A 14,460-nucleotide genomic window follows, 5' to 3' on the forward strand; every position below is an offset into this window, starting at 1 on the left:
CCTTTAATGCCAGTGCCTTGGGAGGCAGAGGCAGGCAGATCGCTTGAGCCCAGGAGTTCAAGACCAGCCTGGACAACATGGCAAAACCCTGACTTTTCTAAAAATGCAGAACTAGGCAAGTGTGGTGGCATGTGCCCGTCATCTTAGCTTCTCTGGAGGCTGAAGCATGAGAATTACTTGAGCCTGGCAGGTGGAGGTTGCAGTGAGCAGAAATCATACCACTGCACTGCAACCTGGACAAGAGAGTGAAACTCTGTCTCAGAAAAGGAAAAAAATAAGGAATTAAGGAGCTACAAAACTTGAGAGAATGTTTGTATTGGCAGGTCACAGGGATAGAGAAATTTACAATGCCTTGCTAGTTACTGACTTGGGAGAATAAGCAGAGGGCAACATTTTCCCTCAAAATAGGGATTATAGGAGGAGAGAAAGAATTGTCTTTTGGCCACTGTGAGTTGAAGCTGCCTTGAAGAATGACCATGTTGAGATGACTTGTTGGCAGTTTGAGATTTATTTGGATTTGAAGCTCAAATGAGAGGGCTGGACTAGAGATATTTAGCCACAGCTCATCAGCTTCTAGATGATAATTAAAGCCACAGAAGCAGACGAGGTTACTTAGAGACCATGTATAGGGTGAGAAGAGGAAAGGACAAGGACATAGCCATGAGCAGCACCAACAATTCAGGAGATTGAGGAAGAGGAAGAGCAGAATAAACTGAATGGGTATATTCAGTGGTAGAAGAATTTGGAGGAGAGTTATAGAGGAGAGAGTTTTCAGAAAGAGAGCTGGTTGGAATAGTCAAATGCAACAGAGAGGACAATAAGTTGAGAAATCTAAATAATCAGCCCAGGTGCAGTGGCTCATGCCTGTAATCCCAGAACTTTGAGAGGCCCAGGAGGGCAGATCACTTGAGGTCAGGAGTTCAAGACCAGCCTGGTCGACATGGTGAAACCCCATCTCTACTAAAAACACAAAAATTAGCCAGGCATGGTGGCACATACCTGTAATCCCAGATACCTGGGAGGCTGAGATGAGAGGATCACTTTAACCTGGGAGACAGAGTTTGCAGTGAACAGAGATCACGCCACTGCACTCCAATCTGGGCAACAGAGTGAGTGAGACTCTGCCTCAAAAATAAAGAAATTTAAAGAATCCATTGGATTTGGCAATGGGGACTCTGGCAGCTTTTGCCAGTGCAGTGGGAGGGACCTATTGCAGAGGCTTGAAGTGCTAAAACAAGATAATGAAGTCATGAAATAATGCCAGTCTGTTCTGAGAAACAAGTTTCTAAAGTCTTCTTCTGGCATTTGCAGAGTGGTCAACATAAAGTCAGAATTGCATTACAGCATATTCAGGCTACTTTGGTTAGGAAAATGGTACGTGGCACTACAAAGGTCCCAGCATTACAGGAATTTTATGAATGTATGGATTTTTGCTGGGAAAGAACCTGACTTGACATGACCTGCCACACATTTATTCTTTGTCAGCTAACATGGGAAGAATGTGTGTACACGTACCTCCATTATGTGTCTTTCTGGGGTGCTGAGAGAAATGGATTTCATTTGAACTTAAATGGGAACCACAATCCACCAATGAGAGTGCATTCGCAGTCTCTGTGTGTTCACAGCCTCTCATTTCATCTCTAAGAACTACTTTATGATTCTTCTTTATCTTATAGCAGTGTCGTCCAAACATCTCATCACTATGCTATGCAAGTGAGAAATAAAGGTAGTGTAACCTTAAGCAAGTCACTTCTCTCTGGACCTCAGTAGCCATACCTGTGATGTGAGATAACCTCACAGGTCCCACCCAGATCCAGCATGCCATTTGAAAATGAACTACAGTTAGTCCAAAATATCCAGGGTATATTTTGGAAGTAGCAGATTTACCAAATGCTGCATCATGAATTTCCTAACATTTTCAGGCCAGGCCAGGGAGAATTTGGATGACTCTTGTGGGTTTCGGGATGTTGTGGATGCTTTTCAAACCCTCCGAGTTTATTTGAAGACATGTTTCATTTAAGATAAACAAAAGCAACAGACAACTCTGAAAGATCTAATGATCTCTACAATCTCTTAAAGTAAATGAGAGGGCTGTAATAATATTTTATTCAAGAAAGAAATACTAAACATGCAAACAGTTATTATTGTATCAAGCTTAACACATAGAAAGAGCTTTAATTTGAACTCTCAGATCTATCCACAGCAGGACTAAGTAAGATTTGTGAAAACAAGAAGGTCCCATAGCAGCTGATGCTTTGCAGCCAGCCATGGTCACTTAGGTAGAGAAGGAGTGCGGACCACAGTAGCGTGAAGTGTGGCCAGCCCACAGAGGTTGTCAGCTGTGGGGATGGAACTGTACCTGTCAGCATGCCTTCATTCACCACACAGCTGCCATCAATCAGAACAGCATCACACGGCATTAGTACTTTGTTCCCTGTCAAAATTAATAAATCTCCAGGCACCAGGAAATGTGATTCCAGCTCTTGAACTCCAGCTGAAAGTGTGAAGAGACAGAGTTGAGTCAGGTTATTTTCCCACAAAAAACATAATTCAACATCTATTTAACTTGGATATCAATGAAAAAGCAACCAAGGCTTTTTTTTTTAAAGGAGACCATCCCTCAACATTGATTCAAAATTTGAAAACAAAAAAGAAAAAAAATTTAACAAATTAGAAAATAAAATAAAAACCTTTGTGTGGCAAAATAGTAACTAAAAAAAAAAAAAAACACTAATGACAAATTCAGAAACAAATTTGAAACTTACATTCCATATAAAAGGTCAATATTCCCAGCTGAGCACAGTGGCATTGCATTACAGTATATTAAGTATATTACAGTGAGTTGCATTACAGTATATTAAGGCTACTTTTGTTAGGAAAATGGTAATGATGCCTGTAATTCCAGCACTTTTGGAGCCCAACATGGGAGGATCATGTGAGCCTAGGAGTTTGAGACCAACCTGGACAACATAGCAGGAGGCTCATCTTCACCAAAAAAATAAAATAAAACTCCTGTATTCCCAGCTACTTGGGAGGCTGAGGTGGGAAGATTGCTTAATATTGTTGTTGTTGAGATAAAGTCTTGCTCTGCCGCCCAGGCTAGAGTGCAGTGATGTGATCTTGGCTCACTGCAACATCTGCCTCCCAGGTTCAAGTCATTGTCCTGCCTCAGCCTCCCAAGTAGCTGGGATTACAGATGCCCACCTCTGCGCCTAGGTAATTTTTGTATTTTTAGTAGAGATGGGGTTTCACCATCTTGGCCAGGCTGGTCTCGAACTCCTGACCTTGTGATCCACCCACCTAAGCCTCCCAAAGTGCTGGGATTGCAGGTGTGATCCACTGTGCCTGGCCTGAAGATTGCTTAATTTTAAGCCAAGGAGGTTGAGATTGTAGTGAGTCAAGGTTGTGCCACTGCACTCCAGCCTGGGTGACAGAGCAAGATTCTGCCTCAAAAACAAAACAAAACAAAACAAAAAAAATCCTAATATATAAAGAGTTCCTTTTAAAAAAGAGATCTCCAGCAAATAACTGTATAGCAAAATTGCTAGATATTGTCACTTCATACACACACACACACACATACACACACACAAACACAAGTGTGTTTGTGTTCAGTGTCTACAAAGCTGTTCATTCTTACCCATGATAAGAAAAATGAAAGTTCTTCCTTTCTTTCTGATTGATTTCCTGCCTGCCTTTACTTCTTTTCATCCTTATTCAGTTTTAAAGGTATTAGGGGCTATGCAAGATAGGCATCCCTGCAGGGGGCTGGGTGAGGTGGGCTTGCAGCCTAAGCAGGTCAGAAGGGTATTTACATGGCCTGGTACAGGGCGTCAGAGCTTGAGCAGGGAGAGAAGGGCCTCCATGGTGGCAGTGCCCTGCTGTGGGATGTTAGAACCTGAGCAAGGTGAAAAGGGTATCTACATACGAGTGGGTTGAGGGGCAGTGGGAGCATCAGCGGTGATGAAAGATTGGTTGCATCCAGCAGAAATGGTACAATCAGTACAGTAGCCTCCCTTGACTTGCAGTTTTTCACTTTCCATGAACTGCAGTCAGAAAATGTTAAGTGGACAATCCCAGAAATAAACAATGTATACTTTTTCAGTTGTGCACCATTCTGAGTTGAGTGATTAAATCTAGCGCGGTCAGCTCCATCCTCCCTGGAACAGGAATCCATGCTGTATACACTCACTCCCTGCTCGTCATTTTGTCGGTCAGTTGGTTTTTACATTGCCTGATGCTTGTTGCAGGTTATTCCTGTGCTTGTTGCAGGTTACCCTTATATTATTTATTTTACTTGTACCCCAAAGCACAAGAGTAGTAATGCTGGCAATTCATTACATTAAAGAGAAGCAGTAAAGTGCTTCCTTTAAGTGAAAAAGTAAACATTCTCGACTTAAAGAAAGAAAACAAAACTGTATGCTGAGGTTGCTAAGAACTACAGTAAGAACAAATCAACTATCTGTAAGATGTGAAGAAGGAAAAAGAAATTTGTGCTAGGTTTGCTGTCGCACCTCAAACTGCAAACATTATAACCACAATGTGTAAGTGCTTAGTTAAAATGGTAAAGGCATTAAATTTGTGAATTGAAGACATGAACAGAAATGTGTTCCAATTGACAGTGATCGGACTCAGTACTACCCATGGTTTTAAGCATCTATATGGGGTCTTGGAATACATCCCCTGGAGATAAGAGGGGACTACCGTAGATACAATGAAGTTAATCAGCCAGGTTTCTCACTGAAGAAAAGAAGTTACAAATAGATAAAAGAGATACAACTACAACAAACCTGTTGGTAGTAGATTCCAATAAAAAATATCAATGTACTAGATAGAAATAATATGGATGTAAATGTATATGATTATAAGAATATATACATATGTTTGCTAGTCTTCTTGTTTATACACCAATAGTAATGAGCACATCCAGTGTTCAAATTTTGGTTTCTAAATTCCCTTTCTCCTGATTAAAGGGGTTCCTTAGAGAAAGGACTGAGTACAGGCTGGGCCAAGAGTATAATATAAGCTAGAACATCTTGTTGTGCCATTAAGTAGAGAAATGCTCACAGAATGATGGGGACATATTACAAAAATATCAAAGCTGACTTTAAAGGGCTCTCACTGCCTAAATTTGTAACATCAAAGTAAATAATTATAAGGAAGAACTATAACCATCAAATAAAATAGGGATTTATGAGTTCATAATGACATAAGTATATGAATAAATAAATTAAGAGAAGAAACAGATTTTCCTTGCAGCAAAATGACAATTAATTAATGTAGAAGGAGAGATAACATTAGAAAATCATCATGTGGCAACTATCAAAGTAATAATTAATTTAGCCAAGAAACATCAATGTATACTAAAACTAGTGAGTGAAAATTTGATGAAGATGATTTATTTATATTATCTCAAAGTGTCTCTCAACAAAATAACCATTAATTACAAAGAGAAAAAGAATAAATTTAAAATGAGGAAACCTGGCAGACGCCATTTAATTAATTAATATAAGTTAAAAATCACCAGTAATAGGACAAATTGAAATTATGTACCATCTGAGAGGAAGCAGCAAAAACACAGCATCATGTCTGATATTCCAGCCAAAAATGCATAACCTGAACTTAACTAAGAAGCAACATCAGAAAAATTCAAACTGAAGTACATCCTTTAAAATAACCAGAGGCAGAAGAGTGAAAGTCACAGAATTCAACTAAAAGTGAAAGATTAAAGAGACATGGTAAACAAAAGCATTGTGTAATCCTATATCTCTTTTCTATTAGAACATTACTGAGACAATTGGCAAAACATGAATGAGGTCGAACCATTAGTTGGTAGAAATTTGTGAATATTAACTTCCTGATGATACTGCCCTTCAAGTAGGAAAATGTCTTTGTCTTTAAGAAATACACAGTAGACCCCATCTGTGCAAAAAATATAAAAATTAGCCAGGCATGGTGGTGCACACTGGAAGCTGAGACAGGAGGATGGCATGAGCCCAGGAGGTTGAGGATGTAGTGAGCTATGATTGCACCATTGCACCCTGGGCAACAGAACAAGTCCGTATTGAAAGGAAAGAGAAAGAAAGAAAGAAAAGAAAGAAAAGGAAGGAAGGAAGGAGAGAGGGAGAGAAGGAAGGAAGGAAAGAAGGAAGGAAGGAAGGAAGGAAGGAAGGAAGGAAGGAAGGAAGGAAGGAAGGAAGGAAGGAAAGAAAATACAGAAAAGGAATACACACTAAAGGTTATACAGGTCATGATCATGGAGCTACATGTCAGCAACTTATTCTCAAATCGTTCTAGAAAAAAAGTTATTTAAACTATTCTTGCAACTTTTTTGTAAGTTTTTAATTACTTTCAAAAAAAGAGACATATGTATTAGATAACACTGCTCACCTTATGATTAGAAAAATATACAAATTTTCCAGCACATTCTATTGGCAAGGTTGTGAGGAATCAGTCACTGACACATTTCTGGTGTGAATGCAAACCGGCATAATCTCTATGGAGAGGAATTTTGGCAATATTTTTCTAGCAAAAGTACATATGCACTTATTTCTTAACCTAGCAATTTTACTTCTCAGAATCTGTATCAAAGATATCCTGGCAAAAATATGAAAACACATATGTACAAAGCTTTTTATTACAGCACTATTTATAGTAGTAAAAAACCGAGAAAAAAATTTTCAATAAAGAATTGACTGAATAAACGATGGGTCTCTCCACACAAGAGAGTACCATACAGCTGAAATGATGAATGAAGAATATCTACATATACTAAATAGTCTCTGGGAAACATAGTTACATATGGAAACTATATACAGCAGGAAATATGGTTAAATATGCTTGATATACCTCTATTCATCTAAAAAAACAGCAGTATAAATATATATCCTATTTTGTATATATAATATACAGCTATGAATACTATATATAATCTTTTTATATTTTTAAATGTAAGAATAAATAAAAACCAAACAAAAGTGATGATTATAGAGAGAATGAAGACATAAGGCAGAAAGGAGAGGGATAGGAACCAGACTGCCTTGAATATCTTCTGCCTTATGGATTTGACTTTCAAATCATGTAAATATTTTCTACACCTATACAAAATAATACAAATATAAATTTGAAAAGCTAACAGTAAAATCTAAAGCAAAAGGAGCAAAATAAATCTATCAAGTTGTTGGCATAACCAACAGACAACTATTTTGAGTGACTTAAAACTAAATTTTTGAAAAATGTATAATTTGTACATTTCTAATGGGATGTCACAAAATGGAAAAAACAATACTACAAACATCTAAAATTGTTTTTGGGAATTATATTAATCCTGAATGCATTGGTTTGTCACTCTGAGATTATTATATACAATGGGATAAATCAAAAAAAGTGTAATCTCTTCCTGTCATTAAGAATCAGAACTTCTGGCATAGAGAAAAGAGAAACACAAGTACAATGAATAAAGTGAAGTAAAAAGCCCTTGGTTCTAAACTTGAATTGGAAATTATGAGGTCAGTGTGAGCATGAATTCTAAACTTGTATTGGAAGTTATGAGGTCAGTATGACCTCATAATGCATTTTATCTTAAAAAACTATTTCCTGGCTGGGCGCGGTGGCTCAAGCCTGTAATTCCAGCACTTTGGGAGGCCAAGGCGGGTGGATCACGAGGTCAACAGATCAAGACCATCCTGGTCAACATGGTGAAACCCCGTCTCTACTAAAAATACAAAAAATTAGCTGTGCATGGTGGCGTGTGCCTGTAATCCCAGCTACTCAGGAGGCTGAGGCAGGAGAATTGCCTGAACCCAGGAGGCAGAGGTTGCAGTGAGCTGAGATCGCACCATTGCACTCCAGCCTGGGTAACAAGAGTGAAACTCTGTCTCAAAAAAAAAAAAAAAATCTATTTCCTAAGTATGTTTTCTAAAAAGACCTAGAAACAATTACTAACATCATTAAAATGGCTACTTGTAACATTCTTATTGAGGTTTGTAAGCACTGTATCTGGTACTGCTGGTTTACCTTGCATTTTTATGTATGGAGATGGCTTCTTTCTTTAAACCTTATAAGCCAAACTCTGCTAGCTTCAGACTTTTCTTCTGTAGTTTTCTTACCTCTCTCAGCCTTCCTGGAATTAGTTAGGGCCTGACTCTGGATTAGCCTTTGTCTTACAGAAATGTGACTGGTTTGAGCTTCTGTTCAGACCATTACAACTTTCTCCACATCAGTAATAAGGCTGCTTCACTTTTTATCATTTGTGTGTTCACTTTTGGAGCAGTGCTTTCAATTTCCTTCAAACACTTCACTTGCCCTTTGCATTCACAACTTGGCTAACTGGTACAAGAGTCCCAGCTTTCAGTGTATCTCAGCTTTCAACGTGTCTTCCTCACTAAACTTAATCATTTCTAGCTTTATTTTAAAATCAGAAATGTTTTTAAAACATTTGCTAGACTACTTAGAAACCAGCATAGGGTTATTTATCAATCTAACGTTAATACTATTGGGTATCCAGGAATAGGGAGACCTGAGGAAAGAGAGAGAGAGAGAGAGACATGGGAATGGCCAGGTGGTGAACATCTGCCACTGATTAAGTTTGCTATCTTACATGAGCATGGTTCATGGTGCCCCAAAACAATTATCATAGCAATATCAAATATCACTGATCACAGATCACCATAACAGATATAATCACAAAGGAAAAGTTCGATGTATTTCCAGAGTTAACAACATGTGACGCAGAGACATGAAGAAAGCACATGCTTTTAGAAAAACTGCATGGCTAGACTTGCTCAATACAGGTTTGTCAGAAATCTTCACTTGGTTAAAACAAATGCAGTATCTTTGAAGCACAATAAAGCAAGGGGCAATAAACGTGCTTGTATATGTATCATAAGTATGTCTACACATGCACTTGATTCTATTGAGGAAATTTTAACATTGCCTGTATAACTATTTTTAAATTATGAGGTTTTAAAAGATGTGATAGAAGAATTAAAAAGACTCTATATTTCAGAGCTATATGCTGAAATATTTTCAAATAAAATATAATATCTGGGATAGTTCCAAAATAATCTAGGGTGGAGAGTTACTAGAACAGATGAAAAAAAGATTCAATAAGTTGGTAATTATTTAATCTGGGTGACAAGTACCTAAGTCAGGTATTCTCTCTATTATTATAGTATTCTCTCTATGGTTGTATATGCTCAAAGTGTTTTATCATAAAAAGTAAGAACAAAAAAATGTCCAGTGTATTTTTAAAAGGTAAAAATTCACTTCCAACCAAGAGAGAATAAAAAGGACCAGAATTATCTTCCCACTGGAAGCAACCATATAAAAGATATGAAACAGTGGTTTTAGACATTGAACATCAAACAACAAATGAGATGGTAAACAAATAAAGGTGTTCTACATTTGCCAAGCTTATTCTCTTTAAAAAGTTTCCAAGCCACTGTGCAGAGAAGGGAAACCCAGACCAAGTCCAGATGACTCCTGAGTTCAGAACACAAAGATGAGCATCTATGGAGATCTTGGCAGTTTGAGTTCATAGAGCAGCATGCTGGGGAGGTAACTGTCCAGGGGAGATGCACGAATATCTGCAGAGGGTCTCTCCTTAGTGTGAAGCAAGCTACTGATCAGCACATTTACATGATGGAACTACGAGCAAATGAACAACTGTACATTTACATTTAAAAATATTATTTACAATAGCATCAAAAATATGAATTACTTAAGAATAAATCTGAGAAAAAATGTGTAAGACCCATACACTGAAAACTGCAAAACACTGCCAAAAAAATCAAAGATGTAAACAAATGAAGAGATGTTATATCCATAGAGCAAAATAATTTAATGTTACTATGTCAGTTTTCCACAAATGTATCTATAGGTTCAACACCATCCCAATAGGGAAACCCAGACCAAGTCCAGATGACTCCTGAGTTCAGAACACAAAGATGAGTGTCTATGGAGATCTTGGCAGCTTGAGTTCATAGAGCAGAGTGCTGGGGAGGTCAGTGTCCAGGGGAGAGCCACAAAGATCTTTAGAGGGTTTCTCCTTAGTGTGAAGCAAACTACTTCACACTAAGGAGAGAACATGACAAAAAAGAAAAGAGAAGAAAACTACAGTGTCCCTGATGAACACAGGTGCAAAAATCCTCAACAAAACACTAGCTATCTGAATCCAGCAGCATATCAAAAAGATAATCCACTATGATCAAGTGGGTTTCATACCAATAATGCAGGGATGATTTAACATCCACAATCAATAAATGTGATATGCCACATAAAGAAAATTAAAAACAAAATCACATGATTATCTCAATAGATGCAGAAAAAGCAGCTGACAAAATCCAGCATCCCTTTACGATTAAAACCCTCAGCAAAATTAGCATAGCAGGGACGTACCTTAAGGTAATAAAAGCCATCTATGACAAACCCACAGCCAACATTATACTGAATAGGGAAAATTTGAAAGCATTTCGCCTCAGAACTGAAACAAGACAAGGATGCCTGCTTTCACCACTTCCATTCAACATAATATTGGAAGTTCTAGACAGAGAAATCAGACAAGAGAAAGAAATTAAAGGCATCTGAATCAGTAAAGAGGAAGTCAAACTGTCGCTGTTCATGAATGATATGATAGTATACCAAGACAACCTTAAAAACTCATCCAAAAAGCTCCTAGAACTGGTTAATGAATTCAGCAAAATCCAGCAGGATACAAAATTAATGTACACGTATCAGTAGCTTTGCTATACACCAACAGTGACCAAGCTGCGAATCAGCTTGTAACCCCTTTTATAATAGCTGCAAAATACAATGAAATACATAGAAGCAGGCCTAAGCAAAGAGTGAAAGACCTTCATAAGGAAAACTATGAAACACTGCTGAAAGAAATTATAGATGATACAAACAAATGGAAATAGGTCTCATGCTCATGGAGGGGTAGAATCAATATTGTAAAAATGACCATGCTGCCAAAATCATTCTACACATTTTCATGAAAATACCACCATCATTCTTCACAGAACTAGAAAAAAAAAATCCTAAAATTCATATCGAACCAAAAAAGAGCCCGCATAGCCAAAGCAAAACTAAGAAAAAAGAACAAATCTGGAGGCGTCACATTATCCAACTTCAAGCTATACTATAAGGTCAGTCACCAAAACACCATGGTACTAGTATAAAAAATGGGCATATAGACCAATGGAACACAAGAGAGAACTCAGAAATAAATCCAAATACTTACAGCCAACTAATCTTTGACAAGGCAAACAAAAACATCACGTGGGGAAAGGTCACCTTATTCAACAAATGGTGCTGGGATAATTGGCTAGCCACATGTAGGAGAATTAAAATGGATCCTCATCTCTCACCTTATACAAAAATCAACTCAAGATGGATCAAAGACTTAAACCTAAGACTTGAAACCATAAAGATTCTAGAAGATAACATTGGAAAAATCCTTTGAGACAGTGACTTAGTCAAAGACTTCATAACCAAGAACCAAAAAGCAAATGCCAAAAAAAAAAAGATAAATCGATGGTACTTATAAACTAAAAAGCTTGTGCACAGCAAAAGAAATAAACAGCAGAATAAACAGAAAACCCATAGAGTGGGAAAAAAAATCTTTGCAATCTATACTTTCGTTGAAGGACTAATATACCCAGAATCTATAGGGAACTCAAACAAATCAGCAAGGAAAAAAACAATGTCAACAAAAATTGGGCTAAGAACATGAATAGACAATTCTTGAAAGAAGATACACTGATGGCCAAGAGACATATGAAAAAGTGCTCAACATCACTAATGATCAGGGAAATGAAAATCAAAACCACAATGTGGGTATCACCTTACTCCTGCAAGAATGGCCAAAATAATCAAAAAATCAGAAAATAATAGATGTTCACAAGGAGGTGGCAAAAAGGGAACACTTTTACACTGTTGGTGGGAATACCAGCACAAACACTATAGAAAACAGTATGGAGATTCCTTGAAGAATGAAAAGTATATTTACCATTTGATCCAGCAATCCGACTCCTGGGTATCTACCCAGAGGAAAAAAAGTCATTCTATGAAAAAGACACTTAAATCTGCATGTCTATAGCAGCATAATTTGCAATTGCATAAATATGGAAGCAGCCCAAATGCACATCAATCAATAAATGGATAAAGAAAATGTGGCATATATGTAACATGGAATACTATTCAGCCATAAAAAATGAAATAATGGCATTTGCAGCAACCTAGATGGAATTGGAGACTATATTATTCTAAGTGAAATAACTCAGGAATGGAAAACCAAACATTGTATGTTCTCACTCATAAGTGGGAGCTAAACTATGAGAACACAAAGGCCTAGGAATGATACAATGTACTTTGGGAATTCAGGGGAAAGGTTGGGAGGAGAGTGAAAGACAAAAGACTACACACTGAGTATAGTGCACACTGCTCAGGTGATGGGTACACCAAAATCTCAGAAATCACCACTAAAGAAATTATTCATATACTAAAATAAATACATGTTTAACCAGAAAAAGCATTATATTCCCCTTAAAAATATTTTATTTCCTTTAATTGTTTGATTACATCACTAGAATATATTTTGAACTTTATATTCTACATGTGTACATTATAAACAAGCCTGAAATAGATGCCAAAAAGAGTTACTAATATAAAAACACATACATATTTCCACAACCTAGAATATACTTATCAGTTTCAGTAATTACAGAGCCGGTATCACTGCACTTATGGCTAAACACTGGTACCCCAGCCAGGTGTGGAGCATGTTTGTTTTTCAGAATGTATTACAAATTATTATTTTTAAAGAGAGAGCTACATTTTAAGTGTGTACAGATGAGATTTTGGCTTGCAGAACTGTTTTTCATATTCATCTATGGTATGTTCTTGGCAAAGAAAATTGACATTTGTTCCCACTGTATGACTTTAATAGACAGATCAGTAGACATTCTAGGAATACTCTAAGGAAGCAATTCCAGGTTATGGAAAATATCTCATAAAACATTGGTAACTTTGAATCTTATTTGTGACAATTGTTTATGTTATTGTACATTTCATATTAATATTGAATGAGAAATGTTAACTGATTTTTAAATGAGCTTCTAAAGATTGACAAATTTAAGCCTATATTTCTATAAATAATTGTAATTCTAAAGAAATCCCAGCATTTTTTAAAGAAATTGACAGATTGAGTTCAAAAGTCATATAGAAACCCAAAAGGCTCAGTACTGTCAAAATAACTCTGAAAAAGAAGACCAGGCTGGGCACAGTGGCTCACATCTGTAATCCCAGCACTTTGGGAGGCTGAGGCGGGTGGATCATTGGGTCGGGAGTTTGAGACCAGCCTGACCAACATAATAAAACCCTGTCTCCACTAAAAATACAAAAATTAGCTGGTCATGTTGGTGCATAACTGTAATCCCAGCTTTGCAGGAGGCTGAGGCAAGAGAATCACTTGAATGCAGGAGGCAGAGATTGCAGTGAGCCAACATCACACCACTGCACTACAGCCTGGGTCACAGAGCCAGACTCTGTCTCAAAAAAAAGAAAGACAGAAGAAAGGAAGGGCAAAGCTGGATAACTAACATTACCCTACTTCAAGATTTATTATAAAGCAACATTGTGTGGTATTTACATATTTAAAAAGCAAATAGGTCCATAAAATTGGATAGGGAATCAAGAAATAGATCCATACATATATGAACAACTGATTTTTGACAAAAGGTGAAAAGTCAATTCAGTGGAGAAAAGATAGTCTTTTCAACAAATGGTATTGGAACATTTGGATATCTTTTTTGCAAAAAATAAGCCTAAATAAAAAAAAAATTCAAAATGCAATATAGAGCTACACATAAAACCTAAAACTCTAAAAGACAATATAGAAAATCATGGTGACCTTGACAAATATATCTTAGAAATGACATCAAAAGCATGATCCACCAAAGAAAACACTGATAGACTGGACTTTAACAAAAGTAAAAATATCTGCTCTTTGAAAAACACTGTAAAGAGAGTGGGAAGGTCAGTCATAGACTGAGGGAAAATATTTGCAAATCATTTATCTGATAAAGGACATGTAACCATAATATAGAATAAACTCTCAATTTTAATAATAAAAATAACCTAATAAACACCAGATTTGAACAAATGCTTCATCAAAAAAGATATACGAGTGGCAAATGAGCATTTGAAAAAATGTTCAATGCCATTAGTCATTAGGGAAATGCGAATTAAAACAGTGATGAGATACCACTACACACTAAAGTGACCAAAATGAAAATGACTGACATACCAAGTGTTGTCAAGAGTGTGGAGCACCTAGAACTCTTACACAGCTGGCACAAAACGTGCCACCACTTTGGACAAAAGATTGACAGATTCTTAAAATGTTCAATATCTGTCAAGTACATGTCCCAGCTGTTCCATAACTAGGTGTTTTCCCAT

The 14,460-nt window shown here is 37.0% G+C and overlaps 1 protein-coding gene across 16 annotated transcripts in view; it reads right to left on the minus strand.

Annotated features, from left to right (window-relative positions):
* The window catches only part of ATP13A4 (ATPase 13A4), a 206,684-nt gene that overhangs the window by 68,016 nt on the left and 124,208 nt on the right, over nucleotides 1-14,460 (minus strand). For all 16 annotated transcript variants that reach the window (XR_013527220.1, XR_013527219.1, XR_013527218.1 and 13 more), the window contains one exon: nucleotides 2,360-2,494. Coding sequence is in view for 13 of the 16 variants with exons in the window: in XM_054245487.2 (XP_054101462.2) it covers nucleotides 2,360-2,494 (135 nt within the window). In the remaining 3 variants the exon portion in view is untranslated. The remainder of the gene's footprint in view (nucleotides 1-2,359; nucleotides 2,495-14,460) is intronic.

This window comes from Callithrix jacchus, chromosome 15 (genome assembly GCF_049354715.1).
Source record: "Callithrix jacchus isolate 240 chromosome 15, calJac240_pri, whole genome shotgun sequence".
Taxonomy (NCBI): Eukaryota; Metazoa; Chordata; class Mammalia; order Primates; family Cebidae; genus Callithrix; species Callithrix jacchus.